Below are 17,566 nucleotides of genomic sequence, written 5' to 3' on the forward strand. Positions count from 1 at the left end.
CCTAGAGATGAACGTACTTTGTTGTGAAAAGTGCAAATCAATTCCAGAACAACAGCAAAGGACCTTGTGAAGACGCTGGAGGAAACTGGTACAAAAGTATCTCTATCCACAGTAAAAAGAGTACTATATCAACATAACTTGAAAGGCCGCTCGGCAAGGAAGAAGCCACTGCTCCAAAACCGCCATGAATGAGCTAGACTACGGTTTGCAACTGCACATGGGGACAAAGATGGTCCTTTTTGGAGAAATGTTGAAACAAACAGAATTGTTTGACCATAATGACCATCGTTATGTTTGGAGGAAATAGGGGGAGGCTTGCAAGCTGAAGAACACCATCCCAACCGTGAAGCACTGGGGTGGCAGCATCATGTTGTGGGGGTGCTTGGCTGCAGGAGGGACTGGTGCACTTCACAAAATAGATGGCATCATGAAGCAGGCAAAGTATGTCGATATATTGAAGCAACATCGAGACATCAATCAGGAAGTTAAAGCTTGGTCGTAAATGGGTCTTCCAAATGGACAATGACCCCAAACGTACTTCACAAGTTGTGGAAAAATGGCTTAATAAGGACAACAAAGTCAAAGTATTGGAGTGGCCATCACAAAGCCCTGACCTCAATCCTATAGAACATTTGTGGGCAGAACTGAAAAAGCGTGTGCGAGCAAGGAGGCCTACAAACCTGACTCAGTTACACCAGCTCTGTCAGGAGGAATGGGCCAAAATTCACCCAACTTATTGTGGGAAGCTTATGGAAGGCTACCCAAAACTTTTACCCAAGTTAAACAATTTAAAGGCAATGTAAACTTCTGACCCACTGGGAATGTGATGAAAGAAATTATTCTGACATTTCACATTCTTAAAATAAAGTGGTGATCCTAACTGACCTAAGACAGGGAATCTTTACTCTGATTAAATGTCAGGAATTGTGAAAAACTGAGTTTAAATGTATTTAGCTAAAGTGCATGTACATTTCCAACTTCAACTGTACATTGATTCTTGAAGAATATAATTTGCCTCATGATTTTAGTTCAACTGTCCCACTCCATGAGAACCCCAAATATAAGCTAGTTTTACCTCAAAGTTTGTAAACATAGTTTACATTTCAACACTGTATAGCCTCATAACATGGTTAAAACAAAAAAAGTTTATATCATGGATGGTCAGTCCTTGCAACCCATAGCTGTCTATTAATCTAAGAGTGGTTATATTTCTACAGGCCTGTCCCTCAGCTGTTTACCAAAACAGAGGTGGGGTGGTCGTTTTGTTTCATCTGTGGATTTGCCCTTTAAACAGCTGCATATTATCAAGATATCAGTGTCACCCACAAAAAGGTAAACAATAGGCCTATGGCAAATGTAGCATATGGCATTCATTTTTCAATGTAAATAGCGCTTTTCATTAGTGCTCAAAGCATGCCATTCCATGAGTGCAGCATTTATGTTTCAACTCGAATCAATGAGCCCAATCAGTCCGCCATGACAACATAATCATAAACAGTAGGGCTGGCTAATAAGTCCTTAGTTGGAGTCATTCTCAGGTAAAACATTGACTAATCTATACATCCATATTTCCAAGTCCTATTCTTAAAGATCAATGGGTTTAATACGTATTGGAATGAGTGGAATTCTGAAAGACTTGTTATTAATGTAAAGATATAATTTAATTGTATTGTGTAGAAGAAAGTGATTGGTTGGAAGAAGCCAATAACCAACCCATAAAGTAAAATCCATATGGCCAGCTATGTAATCTAACATTGATTTATCCGGCAATAGGTAACATACCTACCATTCTAATGCATCATAAAAAAGGGAAACTAATCTAAAAGTAACAGAATGTAATCAGATGACGTTAGTTTAATCAGTGATTTAACTTTTACCCAATTTGACTAATGGATTAAATTTCAAAATTAACCTACCCAACCTTGGTACATCTACCCTCAGTCCAGGTTGAATTTGATTCTCCCTGACTATCTAGCTTTCATTTCGGATATTGAGGATTATAATTCCTTCAGTCTCGATTTAGTTCAAGTCATTTCAAAAGTATATAGAGTTTGTCCCTCACCCACAGCCTGTATATTTGACACCTCTGATATACTGTAATGTGTTCCTAATGCAAACCACAAGAAACGTAAATATACATACACTTTGATGTCTTTATTAATCTCATTAACACATATTACAAAGAGTAGAAATGGTAGAAAGAAGCAGTACACAGTTTAGCATAAAGTAACAGGAAATTATTTGCACCATGTCCAAAGACATGATCCTGTCACTTATTCTAAAGCCATAGATGAGACTAATAGAAAAAGTCAAACAAGACACATTGTTCCAACAGACAAGATAATGGTAACAAAAACTAAATCACAAATTCACCCGTATTACTTATTATTCTACTACAGAGAACATCCATTTACAGTTTTGAAATATATTTACTCCAGCAGTTCAGTTGTTAAACAATGGGACTACCCTATTGTGGCATCTCTGGTAGACACTGTAGTAAACACTAGGGCTGGGCGATATAGACCAAAATGTATATCAAAAGAATTACAATACAAAGGATGATATCGCATAAACGAGTGTAAGATATAAATGCAGATGACGCTGTGGCATGGCCTCCATTTAAACATGGCCTAGGGAGCTACACTGCCTGCAGGTGAGAACAAGTAGCCCATGTTTTAACCTGCAGAGGTATAGTGGAAATATCATGGGATACTAAGATCCAATGAGATGCATACCTACCGCAATTATACATATTGCAGTAAAAATAAACAATGTAATGGTTCAGCCCAGACCTTAAAAATAGGAGTATATTCATATAGAAATATTAAAATACATTTGAGAGAATCAGTTTTTGAAACCCGTAATGTCCTGTTTATTGACCTGTTTTATCCTATGTGATGATACAATAGCATGGTTATCAGTCAACTCGAAATGGGAAAAGGTTGTTTGGGGGACATGTTCGCAGTCAACAAGAAATGTTTAGTGGCCAATGAGAATCTCTCCATGCTTCATGCATTTTCTCGCACACTCATTTCCGATCTGAGTTTTTCATTTTCCTTGAATAAAAAAATAAAATAAAAAATTGGGTTAATTATAGTCTATTAATGCAGTGAAATGGCCCCTCAGTATTTCACTGCCGAGGCCAAGTTTCTTGATGGTACACCATGCAGGCATGTGATGAAATGTTAAATATGATTATTACCTCTTGAAGTTTGGTATTCTCCTTTTTTAGCTTAACCAGGTACTCAATCCTCTGCTTATGGTTCTTATGGCCCACAAGCTTGCCGTTCTCCTCAGACAAGTGGTCAACCTGCTTCCGAAGAACCTCCACTTCCTGTAGGGGACAGTCGGGCAGATACAGACATTTCCCACCTTCACACTAAAACAATGTCCATATTTTAACTAGATTCAGTACAGTACTTAAAACTAATCATGGACTAGGACAGCTCCTGATATCATTGCTGTCTGGAGGAGCATGGAGATCGATGTCTCCCATAAAATGATCCAGCCTGTCAACTAGAGAAAGTTGCTATTTTCTGCATTCCATATAAATTACATGTATTTATTTAAATAAGAATTTGATCTTAATTGACCTGCCTGCTCAAATAAAATAAATACTTGTGTCTATTCAAAATTACAATAACCAGAACCCCTTCAGACCCTGATGCCGTTCTCACCTGAAGCAGTCTCTCCTTGTCGTGCTCCTTAGTGCTCAGCTCTCTGAGCTCCAGGCAGCGATTCCTCAGCTCGTTAGTCAGCTCCTGGACACAGATGTGAGACTGGGCCAGTAGGGATTCCTGACTCTGCAGTCTAATCGAAACCAGAAACAAACAAAAGATGTCAAACTTTAACAAATGCATATTAGCGAAAGCGTATTTGCATACACATGTAGATTACACATAACACACTTTGTTCTCTCACACATTCTATTTGCATACCTTTCCCGAGCTTCAGTGAGCCTCTGTATTACTGTGCTCTGAAAATGAATGGAATGAGGCAATATGATAAACCACCTTCGGCAAACAATGGCATTTTCTGTTTACAAAAACTAAAATTCAGGTGAACAGGAGAGTTGAGTGATTGATACACACCTTTTCACACCTCTCCTCCTGCAGCTCCCTCAAGACATTCTGATGAATGGCCTCATTTAAAACTTCACTGTCAATTAATATATATCCATCAGACACTTGACAAATCAACTGTCTGATAACACTTGGGGTTGCAAAAATGAATTGGTGAAAATAAGAGATTTTGAATGGACTAACCAATTTGTGTTTTCATTCTGAGCCAGTTGGTTCTGCTTGGTGTAGAACTGGTCAAGAAGAACTTGGATCTCCAGTCGCATAATTTCCTTCTCATTCAGCTGACCCTGTGGGAAATCAGACTTGTTAGATGCCATATGTGTTATATCAATGTGTTAAATAAGTGTCTCAAGATTGGATGTTTAGCATTCATCATGACATCCCGTAAACAAAAAAACCCACCTTGAGCCTCTGGATCTCCTCGTTCTTGGCAGCCCTTTCCGAGTTGAGCTCAGTGAGGAGCACTTCCATAGTCAACATGGAGGAGCGTCGGTTCTCCAGCTCCCTCTCCTGGCACTCCAGCACCTGGCTCAGATCAGTGTTGAAGCTCCGGGGGGTGTGAGGTGTCTGAGAAATCAATAAGATTAGCTAACCCTCTTGATCAGACAGAGTTCCTTCCTGGTAATGCATACAGGAGGGAAAACCATCAGACACAAGTATCCGTTACCTGTGGCAGCACTTTAGGGGTGACGGATGACTGTGGAATATGATTGGCACTCTCGCCCCGGACAGTCCTCTCAACCGCTTCTTGCTGTTGTTTTAACTGGTGAAAAGCAGGCAGGGAAATCCCATGAGTAAAGGTCATGTCTAAAGGTCTGGTCTCAATTCTACCATTTTCCATGCTACTGTAGCCCTTGATTCATTTTCAGTGGCTCTTTGTATATGTATAGAAATAGGTCCGTTACCTTCTCCTGGAGAGTGTGGATGATAGCCTCCTTCTGAGCAGTCTGATCCTGTGAAGCTTGGAGAAGACCTGCCTGCTCATCTAACACCTTGGTGAGTCGCTCCACCTCCTCAGTGGCATAGACCACCTCCTCCTGAAGCACCTCTACCTGAGGACAAACATCCATCCAGACATCGTCATAATGATGGATTTCAGGCACATGTTATCGTATCAAAGCTCAAGAGGCCATATTGTTAAATTTAAAATTAACTCCAAGTCTTACCTCTATCAGATTAGAAGCTACCTTCCTTTCTGCTGCTTCTCGCAGGTTCAGGAGCTCTGCTTGCATCCTGTTGTTGTGTTCCTTGATCTCCTCTTTCTCAGAGCAAGCAGCACTGTACTTAGCCTGTCAGAACAAAACAGGCCAAAACTAAAACGCATTGATAAAATACAGTAAGAATTGAGAAGAATACAAGTTAAACATTATAATTCATTAAAAGATAAACAAATGACTTGAGTCAGTACCGTGAGGTCTTTGACATCTCCAGACAGCATGGCGAGACACTGATCCTTTTCGCCCAGCTCACTGCGGAGGTCCCTGGTCTGGTTTATCAGCTCCAGCACAAACTCCTGTTAAACACAAGAGACATCAAATCCATGCTATAATCAAAAATAATAATAATTAATGGCAGGTCATTTAAGTGAGCAGACTTACTTTGTCTTGTGCAATCTTTTGCTCAAGACTGGTTATGGTCCCATTGGCAGCTGTCAGACTTTGTTCAAGGCTTTCCATATTAGAAGCCTTTCAAAGTAAAATACAAACAGAGGGTCAATTACAGTTGATTGGAGATTAAGATTCACTATGGCATAGAGCATTCAACTAAACTAAAACATACTGTTGATTGCAATTTCAAAAAAAAAAAAAAAATAAATAAAAAAAAACTCTAGGGCACTGTAATACCCAACCATGTAAACACGAAACACTAACGATGAAAAACAGACCTGTTTTTGGCTTTGTGTAGTCAGGTCAGACACTTGCTTCCTTAGCACTGCATTCTGCTCCATTGTCTGAACAAGCTCTCTGGGGAGAAACAAATGAAATATGTCAACATAACATTTCAAATGCACTTCAAGGAGGTCTCATCATCCACAAATCGAAAACAATCCTTTATACAACTCACTCTAAAGTGCTCTCTTTATCCTCTTTCAACTGGGAGGTCAGATTACTGGTGTGTTCTCTTTCAGACTGCAGAGCGTTTGTCAATTCCTACAATGCAAGCAACATATTCATCAAGAAAAAGTAATTACACAAAACCCTCAAACGTTTAACTGTAATTTAATACAAATGAGACATGTTCTGAATGTCCTTAACAGATAAGCAGTGCTTGGTTGATTTAAAGAGAGGCTGACTGACCGTGATTTGGGCCTGCTGAGCTGTGACCTCCTGCCGTTTCTCCTCTAGCTGCTGCCTGGACTGGTCTGCATCAAACTTGGCCTCTGCCTGGAGCTGGTCAAAGGCATCCTGCAGGGACCGCTGCTGCTCTAGGAGCTGCTCCCACTCCCGCCTGGGGGAGAGAGGGAAAACACGTGAGGGGGAGGTGATGGAGAGTCTGCTAACTACTATGGTGACATTGAGTTTGCAGGGTTTCCATCAAACGGAGGAAATCTCATCCGACACACACAAAACAGCAAGACAGCTGTAGCCATGCATACATACTGGACTTCTTGGAGCCGTAGCTGAGTGCTGATCAGGCTGCTAGAGAGGTGTGACATCTCCTTCTGCTGTTCACTCTGGCCCTCACAGAGCTCCTTCTTCACAGCAGCCAGCTCCCTATCAGAGGACTGCAGCACCAGGCGCAGGTCATGAACCTCGCTCTTCAGAACTACAAAAGAGAATGGATCGTTTTGATAACCATATAATACCCAGGAAAAAGACAAACCCTCCTGTCCTCCGACTCAATTATTGGAACATTATGGTTTTAACAGTGGGTGCCTGGGTGGTGAAGTAGGGGTTTCTTTAGTCTAACCACGAGTAACACAATTGAGTATTAGTTCTGGCCATAGTGGATGCATACAGTCTTCGACTACTATCGCCAGAGAACCCTGGGTAACTCAGTATAAACTAGGTAAAGTGTGTGATTGGTTATTACCCTCCCTGGTCCTTCTCTCTGCCTGTAGGTTCTGCTCCAGGTTGCTAATAGTCTCCTGCAGGCTCAGCTGTTCTCTGTTCCAGCCACTTCGCTCAGTGGAGAGCAGCTGGACATGCAAATAAAGAATTCATTACCATAGCGTCATAGTCATTACCTGTAAACCAATACAGCTCAAGAGATGACTTTATTATCTTCAAGACAGGGCTTGAATATCACATGGAATGAAACACCTCAGGCAACGTATTCAGCTTTATCTGTACATAGTTATGCAAGTTTCAAGTTTAATTAAATCAAATGTACAGGATACACATGGTATATACCATCCAACGAAATTCTTATTTGCCGGTTCCTTCTCGACAACGCAACAATAAGAAATAATAAAAGATAAGAATACTAACATAACATATCCAGACCATGACAGAAGTTCCCTACCTCATCCTTGCAGCTGAACTCCTCTATCATCCCAGTCACCTGCTCCTCCAGCTTGACAATCTGCTGCAGCAGCTTCCTGCTCTTCAGCTCCTCCTGGTCCAGCAGAGTCTGCACCTGACTGGCTTGCTCCTGCCAAGCAAAAGGGAAATAGATTTGTATATTCCACCAAGAGAATAAGAAGTATAACGTTAAGTTATCTGTTTTATAAGTGATGAGGCCCGGGTGCTGTACCTGGACCTGTTGCAGCTCCTCAGTCAGCGCCTCACAGGCCATCTCAGTCATAGCTGGTGGAGGCTGTTCACTTTGGATGTCATCCACGTCTTCATCTTCTCTCCCGTTCATGTTCAGGTGGTCGGGGCTGGAGAGTGGCACCAGGCGGGTCCGCAGGTTGTAGGCCTTGGTGGGGGTGGTGAGAATCTGGAGAACAAAACAGTCACATAAAATTAACATGAGAAATAAAGTATTAGTCATTAATAGGCTATCTTCATAGAATTAAACCAAGGTTGAGCAAAGTCCTGGATCTAGAGGTACCCCAACCCGTGACCCTCTATAGTAGCTCAAGCACAGCCCTCGAGGGGCATTGAGCCATCGGCGAGCTGCTAAATAAAGCAAATACCCTCACCTTGATAGTTTCAAAGTGGATCTTGTTCAGCTGAGAAACTTCCAGTTTCTTGTGAGCCTTTGTGGCCTCCAGAATGTTCTCCAGGTGCTTGTTGGACTTATCCAGGTACCTCGTCTCAGTTTCCAACTCTGACATCTGTTTCCTGGAACATAAGGAACAATCCTTAAACCTCTGAAGCACAATATGGGCCTATAACAAAAAACATGGTGCCAATAAACTTCAAGTTCCAATAGTTAATTACAATTAAATGCAACAATTTGTTTTTGTCCATTAAGTCAAGGGTTCATACTGAATATCATGACAGCATGCATGTCTCTAGAGAGCCTCCTTACTTGGTGAGTTCCTTATACTCTTCGAAGGCTTGGATGGTGGCTGTGAGTTCCGTCTGTTTCTGGAGAAACTGGGCCTTAAGCCTCTCCATGGATATGGCAGAAATGTTTTCTGCAGTTACCGGAGTGGAGTAAGACGGCTGAGCTGTGGAGAAATGTTAAATTCACTTGACTGAATACCCTTGCATGCTTTGATGAATTACATCACTAATAGTCACAACAAGAATAATAAGCATAATACAAACATTACTACAAGCATACTTGATAAGCATAATTCAACATTTACAGCGCTACAATGCGGTACTTTCACAATGATGTGCAGTCCCTTCATTACTTGTGCATCTCCTGTGCTTACCTCCAGCAGACCACTCAGTCTCCAGAGCCCTCTGGAATTCCTCCTCTAGCTCTGCAGCAGCTTGGCCTGCAGCCTCTTTAGCTCTCCTCACAGACTCAAGAGAGCGGAGCTGCCGGTTCTCCTCCCGGAGGCTGTAGTTCTCTGCTGCATACCGGGTCATCTTTGGGTGATGCGCAATCTGTAGGACAGAGGGAATGAGAAGTAGCCACAAATGCCAAATTCAATCAAATTAATGAGTTGTACATGTGGTTGTTCATTTTCTGAAGTGTTTTGTGAAAGTGCGAGTTGAATTGGGGTCAACAGTACTTTAACGGGGTAACATATTGTACCTGGTCTCGAAGGATCTTGATCTCGTCCTTGAGCTGGTCGACGAGGGCTTGGCTCTGTGGGTCAGACAGTAATCCCTGGCCACCCTTTAGGCTCTTCTCCAGGCGAGAGATGTGTTCCTCTCTAAATTTGAGAATCATGCGGTTGGAGTGAATGAACTTCTCCTTCTGGGACCAGGCCTCCTCAAGCTGAGCCACCTTCTGGAGCAGCATCTAAGGAGGGGAGGATGTACAGTATGTCTATTAACTACCATCCCTCTCTAACAAACAATATTCAGACTAGAGGTTGACCTATTAAAAAAAAATCGGCATGGCCGATTAATTAGGGCCGATTTCAAGTTTTCAAAAACAATCGGTAATCGGCATTTTTGGACACCAATTATTGGTGTCCGATTACATTGCAATCCACGAGGAAACGGCGTGGTAGGCTGACCACCTGTTACGCGAGTGCAGTGTCAAAAGGAACTAGTGGCTGCAAGGAGCCAAGTTAAGTTGCTAGCTAACATTAAACTTATCTTGTAAAAAAAAAAAAAAATCTTAACATAATCACTAGTTAACGACACATGGTCGTTAATATATTACTAGGTTAACTAGCTTGTCCTGCGTTGCAGAAAATAAATGCGGGGCCTGTTAATTTATCATCGAATACCAGCATACTTCAACGTCAAACGGATTTCACAAAAAGCGCATTGATGAAAAAAGCACAACCATAAACATCAATGCCTTTCTCAAAATCAATACAGAGAAGTATATATTTTTTAAAACCTGCATATTTAGTTCAAATAAATTAATGTTAGCAGGCAATATTAACTAGGGAAATTGTGTCACTTCTCTTGCATTCAGTGAAAGCAGTGTCAGGGTATATGCAACAGTTTGGGCTGCCTGGCTCGTTGCAAACTAATTTGCCAGAATTTTACGTAATTATGACATTACATTGCACAACCGTCAATTTTACAGCAATATTTAGACTTAGGGTTGCCACCCGTTCGATAAAATACAGAACGGTTCCGTATTTCACTGAAAGAATAAAAGTTTTGTTTTCGAAATGAGAGTTTATTGGTTTGACCATATGACCAAAGGCTCATATTTCTGTGTGATTATTAGATTATAATGAAGTATATTATTTGATATTTGATGAAACAGTCTGACTGAGCGGTGGTAGGCAGCAGCACACTTGTAAGCATTCATTCAAACACCACTTTACTGCATTTTCCAGCAGCTCTTAGCCATGCTTGAAGCACAGCGCTGTTTATGACTTCAAGCCTATCAACTCCTGAGATTAGGCTGGCAATAGTAAAGTGCCTATTAGAACATGCAAAGGTATATGATATGCAACTGGTATAGAGAGAAATCGTTGACGCCTCATAATTTCTATAATAACTACAACTTAAAACTTCTTAACTCGGAAAATTGAAGAACTGGGAATATTAAACCACCAGCTTCATATGTTATCATGTTCTGAGCAAGGAACGTAAACATTAGCTTTTTTACATGGCACATATTGCACTTTTACTTTCTTCTCCAACACTGTTTTTGCATTATTTAAACCAAATTGAACATGTTTCATTATTTGAGACGAAATAGATTTTATTGATGTATTATATTAAGTTAAAATAAGTGTACTTTCAGTATTGTTGTAAATGTCATACACACACAAAGTCAAAATTACATACATTTAGGTTGGAGTCATTATAAGTCGTTTTTTAACCACTCCACAAATTTCTTGTTAACAAACTATAGTTTTTGCAAGTCGGTTAGGACATCTGTGTGCTTGACACAAGTAATTTTTCCAACAATTGTTCACAGACAGATTTCACTGTATCACAATTCTAGTGGGTCAGAAGTATACATACACTAAGTTGACTGTGCCTTTAAACAGCTTGAAAAATTCCAGAAAATGATGTCATGGCTTTTGATAGGCTAATTGACATAATTTGAGTCAATTGAAGATGTATCTGTGGAAGTATTTCAAGGCCTACCTTCAAACTCAGTGCCTCTTTGCTTGACATCATGGGAAAATCTAAAGAAATCAGCCAAGACCTCAGAAAAACAATTGTAGACCTCCACAAGTCTGGTTCATGCTTGGGAGCAATTTCCAAACGCCTGAAGGTACCACATTCACCTGTACAAACAATAGTAAGCAAGTATAAACACCATGTGACCACGCAGCCATCATACCGCTCTCAGAAAGGAGACGCGTTCTGTCTCCTAGAGATGGACATACTTTGGTGTCAAAGTGCAAATCAATCCCAGAACAGCAGCAAAGGACCTTGTGAAGATGCTCGAGGAAACAGGTACAGAAGTATATATATCCACAATAAAACTGGTCCTATATCGACATAACCTGCAAGGCAACTCAGCAAGGAAGAAGCCACTGCTCCAAAACCAACATCTCAAGACATCAGTCAGGAAGTTAAAGCTTGGTCGCAAATGGGTCTTCCAAATGGGCAATGACCCCAAGCATACTTCCAAAGTTATGGCTTAAGGAGAATAAAGTCAAGGTATTAGAGTGGCCATCACAAAGCTCCGACGCTTGTCTTATGTGGCAGGGCTTGCAAACTATTAGAGACTACAAAGGGAAGCACAGCCAGGAGCTGCCCAGTGACGAGCCTACCAGACGAGCTAAATCACTTCTATGCTCGCGTCGAGGGAAGCAACACTGATGCTCTCATGCATGCCTTTAAACAGGTCATCATACACAAGGCTGCGGGGCTAGACGGATTACCAGGACGTGTGCTCCGGGCATGTGCTGAACAACTGGCAGGTGTCTTTACTGACATTTTCAACATGTCCCTGATTGAGTCTGTAATACCAACATGTTTCAAGCAGACCACCATAGTCCATGTGCCCATGAACACAAAGGCAACCTGCCTAAATGACTACAGACCCGTAGCACTCACAGCCGTAGCCATGAAGTGCTTTGAAAGGTTGGTAATGGCTCACAACACCATTATCCCAGAAACCCTAGACCCACTCCAATTTGCATACCGCCCAAACAGATCCACAGATGATGCAATCTCTATTGCACTCCACACTGCTCTTCCCAACTGGACAAAAGGAACACTTATGTGAGATTGCTATTCATTGACTTCAGATCAGCGGTCAACACCATAGTACCCACAAAGCTCATCACTAAGCTAAGGATCCTGGGACTACACCTCCCTCCGCAACCGGATCCTGGACTTCCTGACGGGCCGCCCCCAGGTGGTGAGGGTAGGTAGCAACACATCTGCCAAGCTGATCCTCAACACTGGAGCTCCCCAGGGGTGCGTGCTAAGTCCCCTCCTGTACTCCCTGTTCACCCACGACTGCATGGCCAAGCACGACTCCAACACCATCATTAAGTTTGCAGACGACACAGTGGTAGGCCTGATCACCGACAACGAGGAGACAGCCTATAGGGAGGTCAGAGACCTGGCCGGGTGGTGCCAGAATAACAACCTATCCCTCAACGTAACCAAGACTAAGGAGATGATTGTGCAGTACAGGAAAAGGGGGACCGAGCACGCCCACATTCTCATCGATGGGGCTGTCGTGGAGCAGGTTGAGAGTTTCAAGTGCCTTGGTGTCCACATCAACAAACTAGAATGGTCCAAACACACCAAGACAGTCGTGAAGAAGGCATGGCAAAGCCTATTCCCCCTCAGGAAACTAAAAAGATTTGGCATGGGCCCCGAGATCCTCAAAAGGTTCTACAGCATCCTGACTGGTTGCATCACTGCCTGGTACGGCAATTGCTCGGCCTCTGACCGCAAGCCACTACAGAGGGTAGTGCGTACGGCCCAGTACATCACTGGGGCTAAGCTGCTTGCCATCCAGAACCTCTACACCAGGCGGTGTCAGAGGAAGGCCCTAAAAATTGTCAAAGACCCCAGCTACTCCAGTCATAGACTGTTTTCTCTACTACCACATGGCAAGCGGTACGAGAGTGCCAAGTCTAGGAAAAAAAGGCTTAACAGTTTTTTCCCCAAGCCATAAGACTCCTGAACAGGTAATCAAATGACTACCTGGACTATTTGCATTGTGTGCCCCCCCAACCCCTCTTTTTACACTGATGCTACTCTGTTTGTTATATATGCATAGTTACTTTAACTATCCATTCATGTACATACGACCTCAATTGGGCGTCTGAGAACAACAAGAGAACAACCAGTGCTCCTGCACATTGGCTAACCGGGCTATCTGCATCGTGTCCCGCCACCCACCAACCTCTTTTACGCTACTGCTACTCTCTGTTCATCATACATGCATAGTCACTTTAACCATATCTACAAACTACCTCAATCAGCTTGACTAACAGGTCTTTTTACTGTTGTGTTATTTCTTTACATACCTATTGTTCACTTAATACCTTTTTTTGCACTATTGGTTAGAGCAGGTAAGTAAGCATTTCACTAAGGTGTTGTATTCGGCACACGTGACAAATAAACTTTGATTTGACCTCAATCCTATAGAAAATTTGTGGGCAGAACTGAAAAAGCGTGTGCGAGTGAGGAGGCCTACAAACCTGACTCCGTTACACCAGCTCTGTCAGGAGGAATGTGCCAAAATTCACCCAACTTATTGTGGGAAGCTTGGGGAAGGCTACCCAAAACGTTTGACCCAAGTTAAACAATTGAAAGGCAATGCTACCAAATGAGTGTATGTAAACTTCTGACCCACTGGGAATGTGATGAAAGAAATAAAAAGGTGAATCACTAATATTATTCAGACATTTTACATGATTAAAATGTCAGGAATTGTGAAAAACTGAGTTTAAATGCTTTTGGCTAAGGTGTGTGTGATATAAAGAGATATACACACACACACACACACGGTAACGGCTTTTTTTGGTCCTCCAATAATGGCGTTGAAAAATCATAACGGGTCAACCTCTAATTCAGACATAACATTGACTTATGTCATCTGTTTCAAAGTACAGAAAGCTATACCTGCTTGTCGTTTTCACACTTTTTCCACAGACGCACAGCTTCTAAAAACTGTGTCTTGTATGAGGCATCAAGACTGCCTTCAGTGAGGTCTGGGGAGATGAATGTGTAGAAACAATAACACTTTCCAGAATGAATGTTACAGGGGAAAATTGACAGTATACACACACATGTAAGAATCAACTAGTGAGCCACTGTAACAAAGCCTAGGTCAGATGTTTAGGGGAACCTGAATTGTAACCTTACCAATGGGAATCTGGGGCCCTCCTGGGGCCATGTCTCCCCCACTGTGTGTCTGGGCAAAGAGAGCCTGAGCTAGCTGTTCCTTCAGCTTTTTCACCTCAGTCTGAAGCTGCCTCACATTCCCCTGCGTGTCTTCGTTGATCATGGCCTGAAAGCACCAGAAATCACGAGGAGATGCTCACTAAACTAAAATATATAACTATATATAGATAGATACATACATACATTACAATCAGTAGCACTTTATATGGAGAAAACTTTTTGCCTATTCAATTACTGATTGTGATAAAATAAACGTTTCATACTAACCTTGTTTTTGATCAACTTGGCTCTCTGGGCAAACTGTAAGGTGGATAGAGTTTCCCCAAAGCACTTAGAGCCTGGGTGCACATTGGCTATAATGTAGGTCTTAGCATTTCCTCCAAGAGAGTCCTGCAGAAAAAGGTTCTGTTAGCACACATCAGGAACATCAAGAAAGCAAGAGCTTTGTTTTTGTATTAAATCGAATTAGACACAAGTGCCTTTTACCCGAAGCAAGAAGGTGAGTTTGGAGTCCCTGTAGCAGATATGCCGGCTCTTCCCATTAGACACATCCACAAGCGCCATGATCACCTGGCCCAGGCACATGAGGGAGCGGTTGATGCTGCTGGCCTCCTGGAAGAGAAGATAGGGCATATATGTCAGGAGTGATAACAATATAACAAATGAGTGTACACAGCACACAATAACACATACAAGTTGGAATGTAGCCCTCTAAATGCTTTGTTGTGTGCAGTGTTGTGAATGTTTGTTCAGTCAGCGGACAGTAGTCCTGGAGCGTCACCTTGAGTCTGGAACCCTCTGTGTGTGTGTCTCTCTGCCTCTCCGACCCTGCCAGGTCCACCAAGTTCAGCTGGGATGTGCGAATGTTCACCACCTCCTTAGCAGTCTCCTTGGACTCCAGCGTCATGGTGAAGACTGCATGGGACCGTGAGGACTCTCTGTTCATGGAAGTAGAGGCCACGCGCCTATTACGCCAACCCATCGACAGCACCTGCGAGGAAGCGGGATAAGTTCAACGCAAACAGCTCAATGTCAGTCAAATCAATCTTCCACAATAAATTAAAGTATTCTATGACTAAAGCAAGTCATTGAATCAATCACATTTAATGATTTACTACCTGATAAGCTTCAGCAGCTGAAGTGACAAACTTCTCTACAGCCCCTTCCACAAACACCCCCTTCTTGATGTTCTCTCTGAGAAACAGGCTGGCTGAGGCGCTGTCCAGCAGGTCATAGATCTGCTCATTGTAGATCTCAATGAAGGAGCATTTGCACAGGAAGCTTTTGGCATTCTCAGACTGTCAGGAAAAACAATGCATATTAAATCCTCAATCAGAGAAAAAAAAAACAGATAAACAACAAAATCACGTCAATGTCAGTTACTTTCTGCTCACCCTTTCTACCTCCCTGTTGATGAGGAAAAACAGGTACTCAAAACTTCGAGGGATAACTCCCCGTTGGTCATCAGTAAAGTTGTCGAAATCAGACGGACCTAGGGAAAGAACACACACACAACATTTAGTACAGAGGCACCGCAAAGAAATGAAGGTGTCTGTGCAACAAAACAAAATAATTCAATGCAGCACTCACCAAGCATTGTGAATGTTTTTCCAGAGCCAGTTTGTCCGCTGTAATAGGAAAACATCTGTGAGATATTACAGCACTTAAAACAAGAATGAACTGTAAAACAATAAGAAAAACCACTCACTAGGCAAAAATGGTGCCATTGTATCCATTAATACATGACTCAACAATGTTCTTGGCCACACTGGAGAATACAGAATCCTGTTACAGAGAGGAGACGGAAGAAAAATTCAGTTGGTTTGATTTGAGCCTCTATCTACTGATGTGTGAATTACTCCAGGTTACAGCAACAGTTAAACTATAATCTATCCACCAACACTGACCTGAGTGATGTCCATGTCAGCAACATGGTCATAGGTGAATGTCCGTGGCTCCGGCTTGGAGTGCAGGCGAATGGTGTTGGGAGAGGTGACTGTGAGACAGAGGCCTTGGTCTCCATCAGTGGTCAGGCCAGTCCCCTGGGTCAGAGGTCTCACCCGAACAAACACTTTGATCGAGTCACTATCACCACTACATTACAGAACACGAACATTTAAGGGTTAATACACTTTACCAACAGACTGGGTGCCAGTTTCTGCTCCCTTGCAAACTTCTTATGGAATTGCCGTGACAAACAAGAGGTACTGGCAGTATAAATAGCCAAATGAGGCAGGGCAACTCGTGTCAGTATGTGTAGAGTGAGTATGTATTATTAAATTGAAGACAGCCAGCTCTTGCGAGAAATAAGCATTATTAAGCCACATTACCTGTGGGTTATTTGTTGATGCTGCATTGAGCAATCGACAGATTCTGGTAACAGAGAGGAGACATACAGTTAGCTAGTTAGTCAAGGTTGATCAAGGAACTAGAGGCACTGGTTTAAACAGAAACAAGTTTAATCAGATGTCTAAGCTTCATACAGCAAATGCATGCTAGGTAACGTTAGCTCGCGAATAATATTAACGGAAGTAGCTAGGTAGCCAACAAACGCCAAAATATATATATATATTTTTTAATCACTTGCAAAAAAGAATGTTAAGGTGACGTACCCTTTCCCTTCGTATTCATGTTGAATATTTTCAGACAAGTAGCTTTGCTACTAGCAAACCATTCACAATAACTAATGTCAAAACTCCGCGATGGTGTGTTAGCTACAGCTACTAAAATCCATCTTCGAATTTGGCGGGTATATACTCGACCATCGACTGCTCGTGCCTTTTGCAATCATTTTATGGAATCATTCGTTGTTTATCGCCGTCAGCTGGACGAAGTCTGATTTACATCAACCTCTTTTTTTAAAGCATCGAGAAACCGAGCTACAAATTATACACCAGATAATGTGATACCAAATATGTTCTATCTGTGGTGATACTGTATAGCCAAATATTTGTGGTATCCATTACTGGGCGTTACAGGTTTGCCTACAGAAAAGGTTACCATATATTTTCAACTAATCTGGTACATAATTATCTCCCTCTCCCAAAGCAGAAGCTGCATATATCATTTTCCATTACTGAACAGACAGTTATCATAAATACTATTTTAATAAAATGTACACTCTCCTATAATAAAATGTGGACTCTTTTTCGGTCGCGACCAGCACTTCACTTT

General features: G+C 42.0%; 1 protein-coding gene across 1 annotated transcript; it reads right to left on the reverse strand.

The window, feature by feature from the left end:
• Window positions 1-2,139: 2,139 nt before the first annotated feature.
• Window positions 2,140-17,540, reverse strand: kif15 (kinesin family member 15). Its single transcript, XM_035752193.2, has 35 exons — window positions 17,005-17,540; window positions 16,723-16,765; window positions 16,300-16,486; window positions 16,101-16,177; window positions 15,983-16,020; window positions 15,787-15,884; window positions 15,511-15,690; window positions 15,174-15,383; window positions 14,879-15,004; window positions 14,660-14,782; window positions 14,354-14,498; window positions 14,111-14,199; window positions 9,183-9,392; window positions 8,854-9,031; window positions 8,502-8,643; window positions 8,170-8,311; window positions 7,779-7,964; window positions 7,548-7,676; window positions 7,116-7,221; window positions 6,683-6,848; window positions 6,380-6,530; window positions 6,147-6,232; window positions 5,968-6,046; window positions 5,681-5,767; window positions 5,491-5,595; window positions 5,249-5,371; window positions 4,988-5,134; window positions 4,750-4,845; window positions 4,485-4,649; window positions 4,266-4,369; window positions 4,092-4,158; window positions 3,939-3,976; window positions 3,678-3,810; window positions 3,203-3,334; window positions 2,140-3,056 (listed from the first exon to the last, which is right to left on the reverse strand). The coding sequence occupies exons 1-35, from the start codon at window positions 17,021-17,023 to the stop codon at window positions 3,009-3,011; spliced, it is 4,155 nt and encodes a 1,384-aa protein (XP_035608086.1). The 5' UTR covers window positions 17,024-17,540; the 3' UTR covers window positions 2,140-3,008.
• Between the last annotated feature and the right edge of the window lie 26 nt (window positions 17,541-17,566).

The sequence above is a fragment of the Oncorhynchus keta genome, chromosome 35 (genome assembly GCF_023373465.1).
Source record: "Oncorhynchus keta strain PuntledgeMale-10-30-2019 chromosome 35, Oket_V2, whole genome shotgun sequence".
Classification (NCBI taxonomy): domain Eukaryota; kingdom Metazoa; phylum Chordata; class Actinopteri; order Salmoniformes; family Salmonidae; genus Oncorhynchus; species Oncorhynchus keta.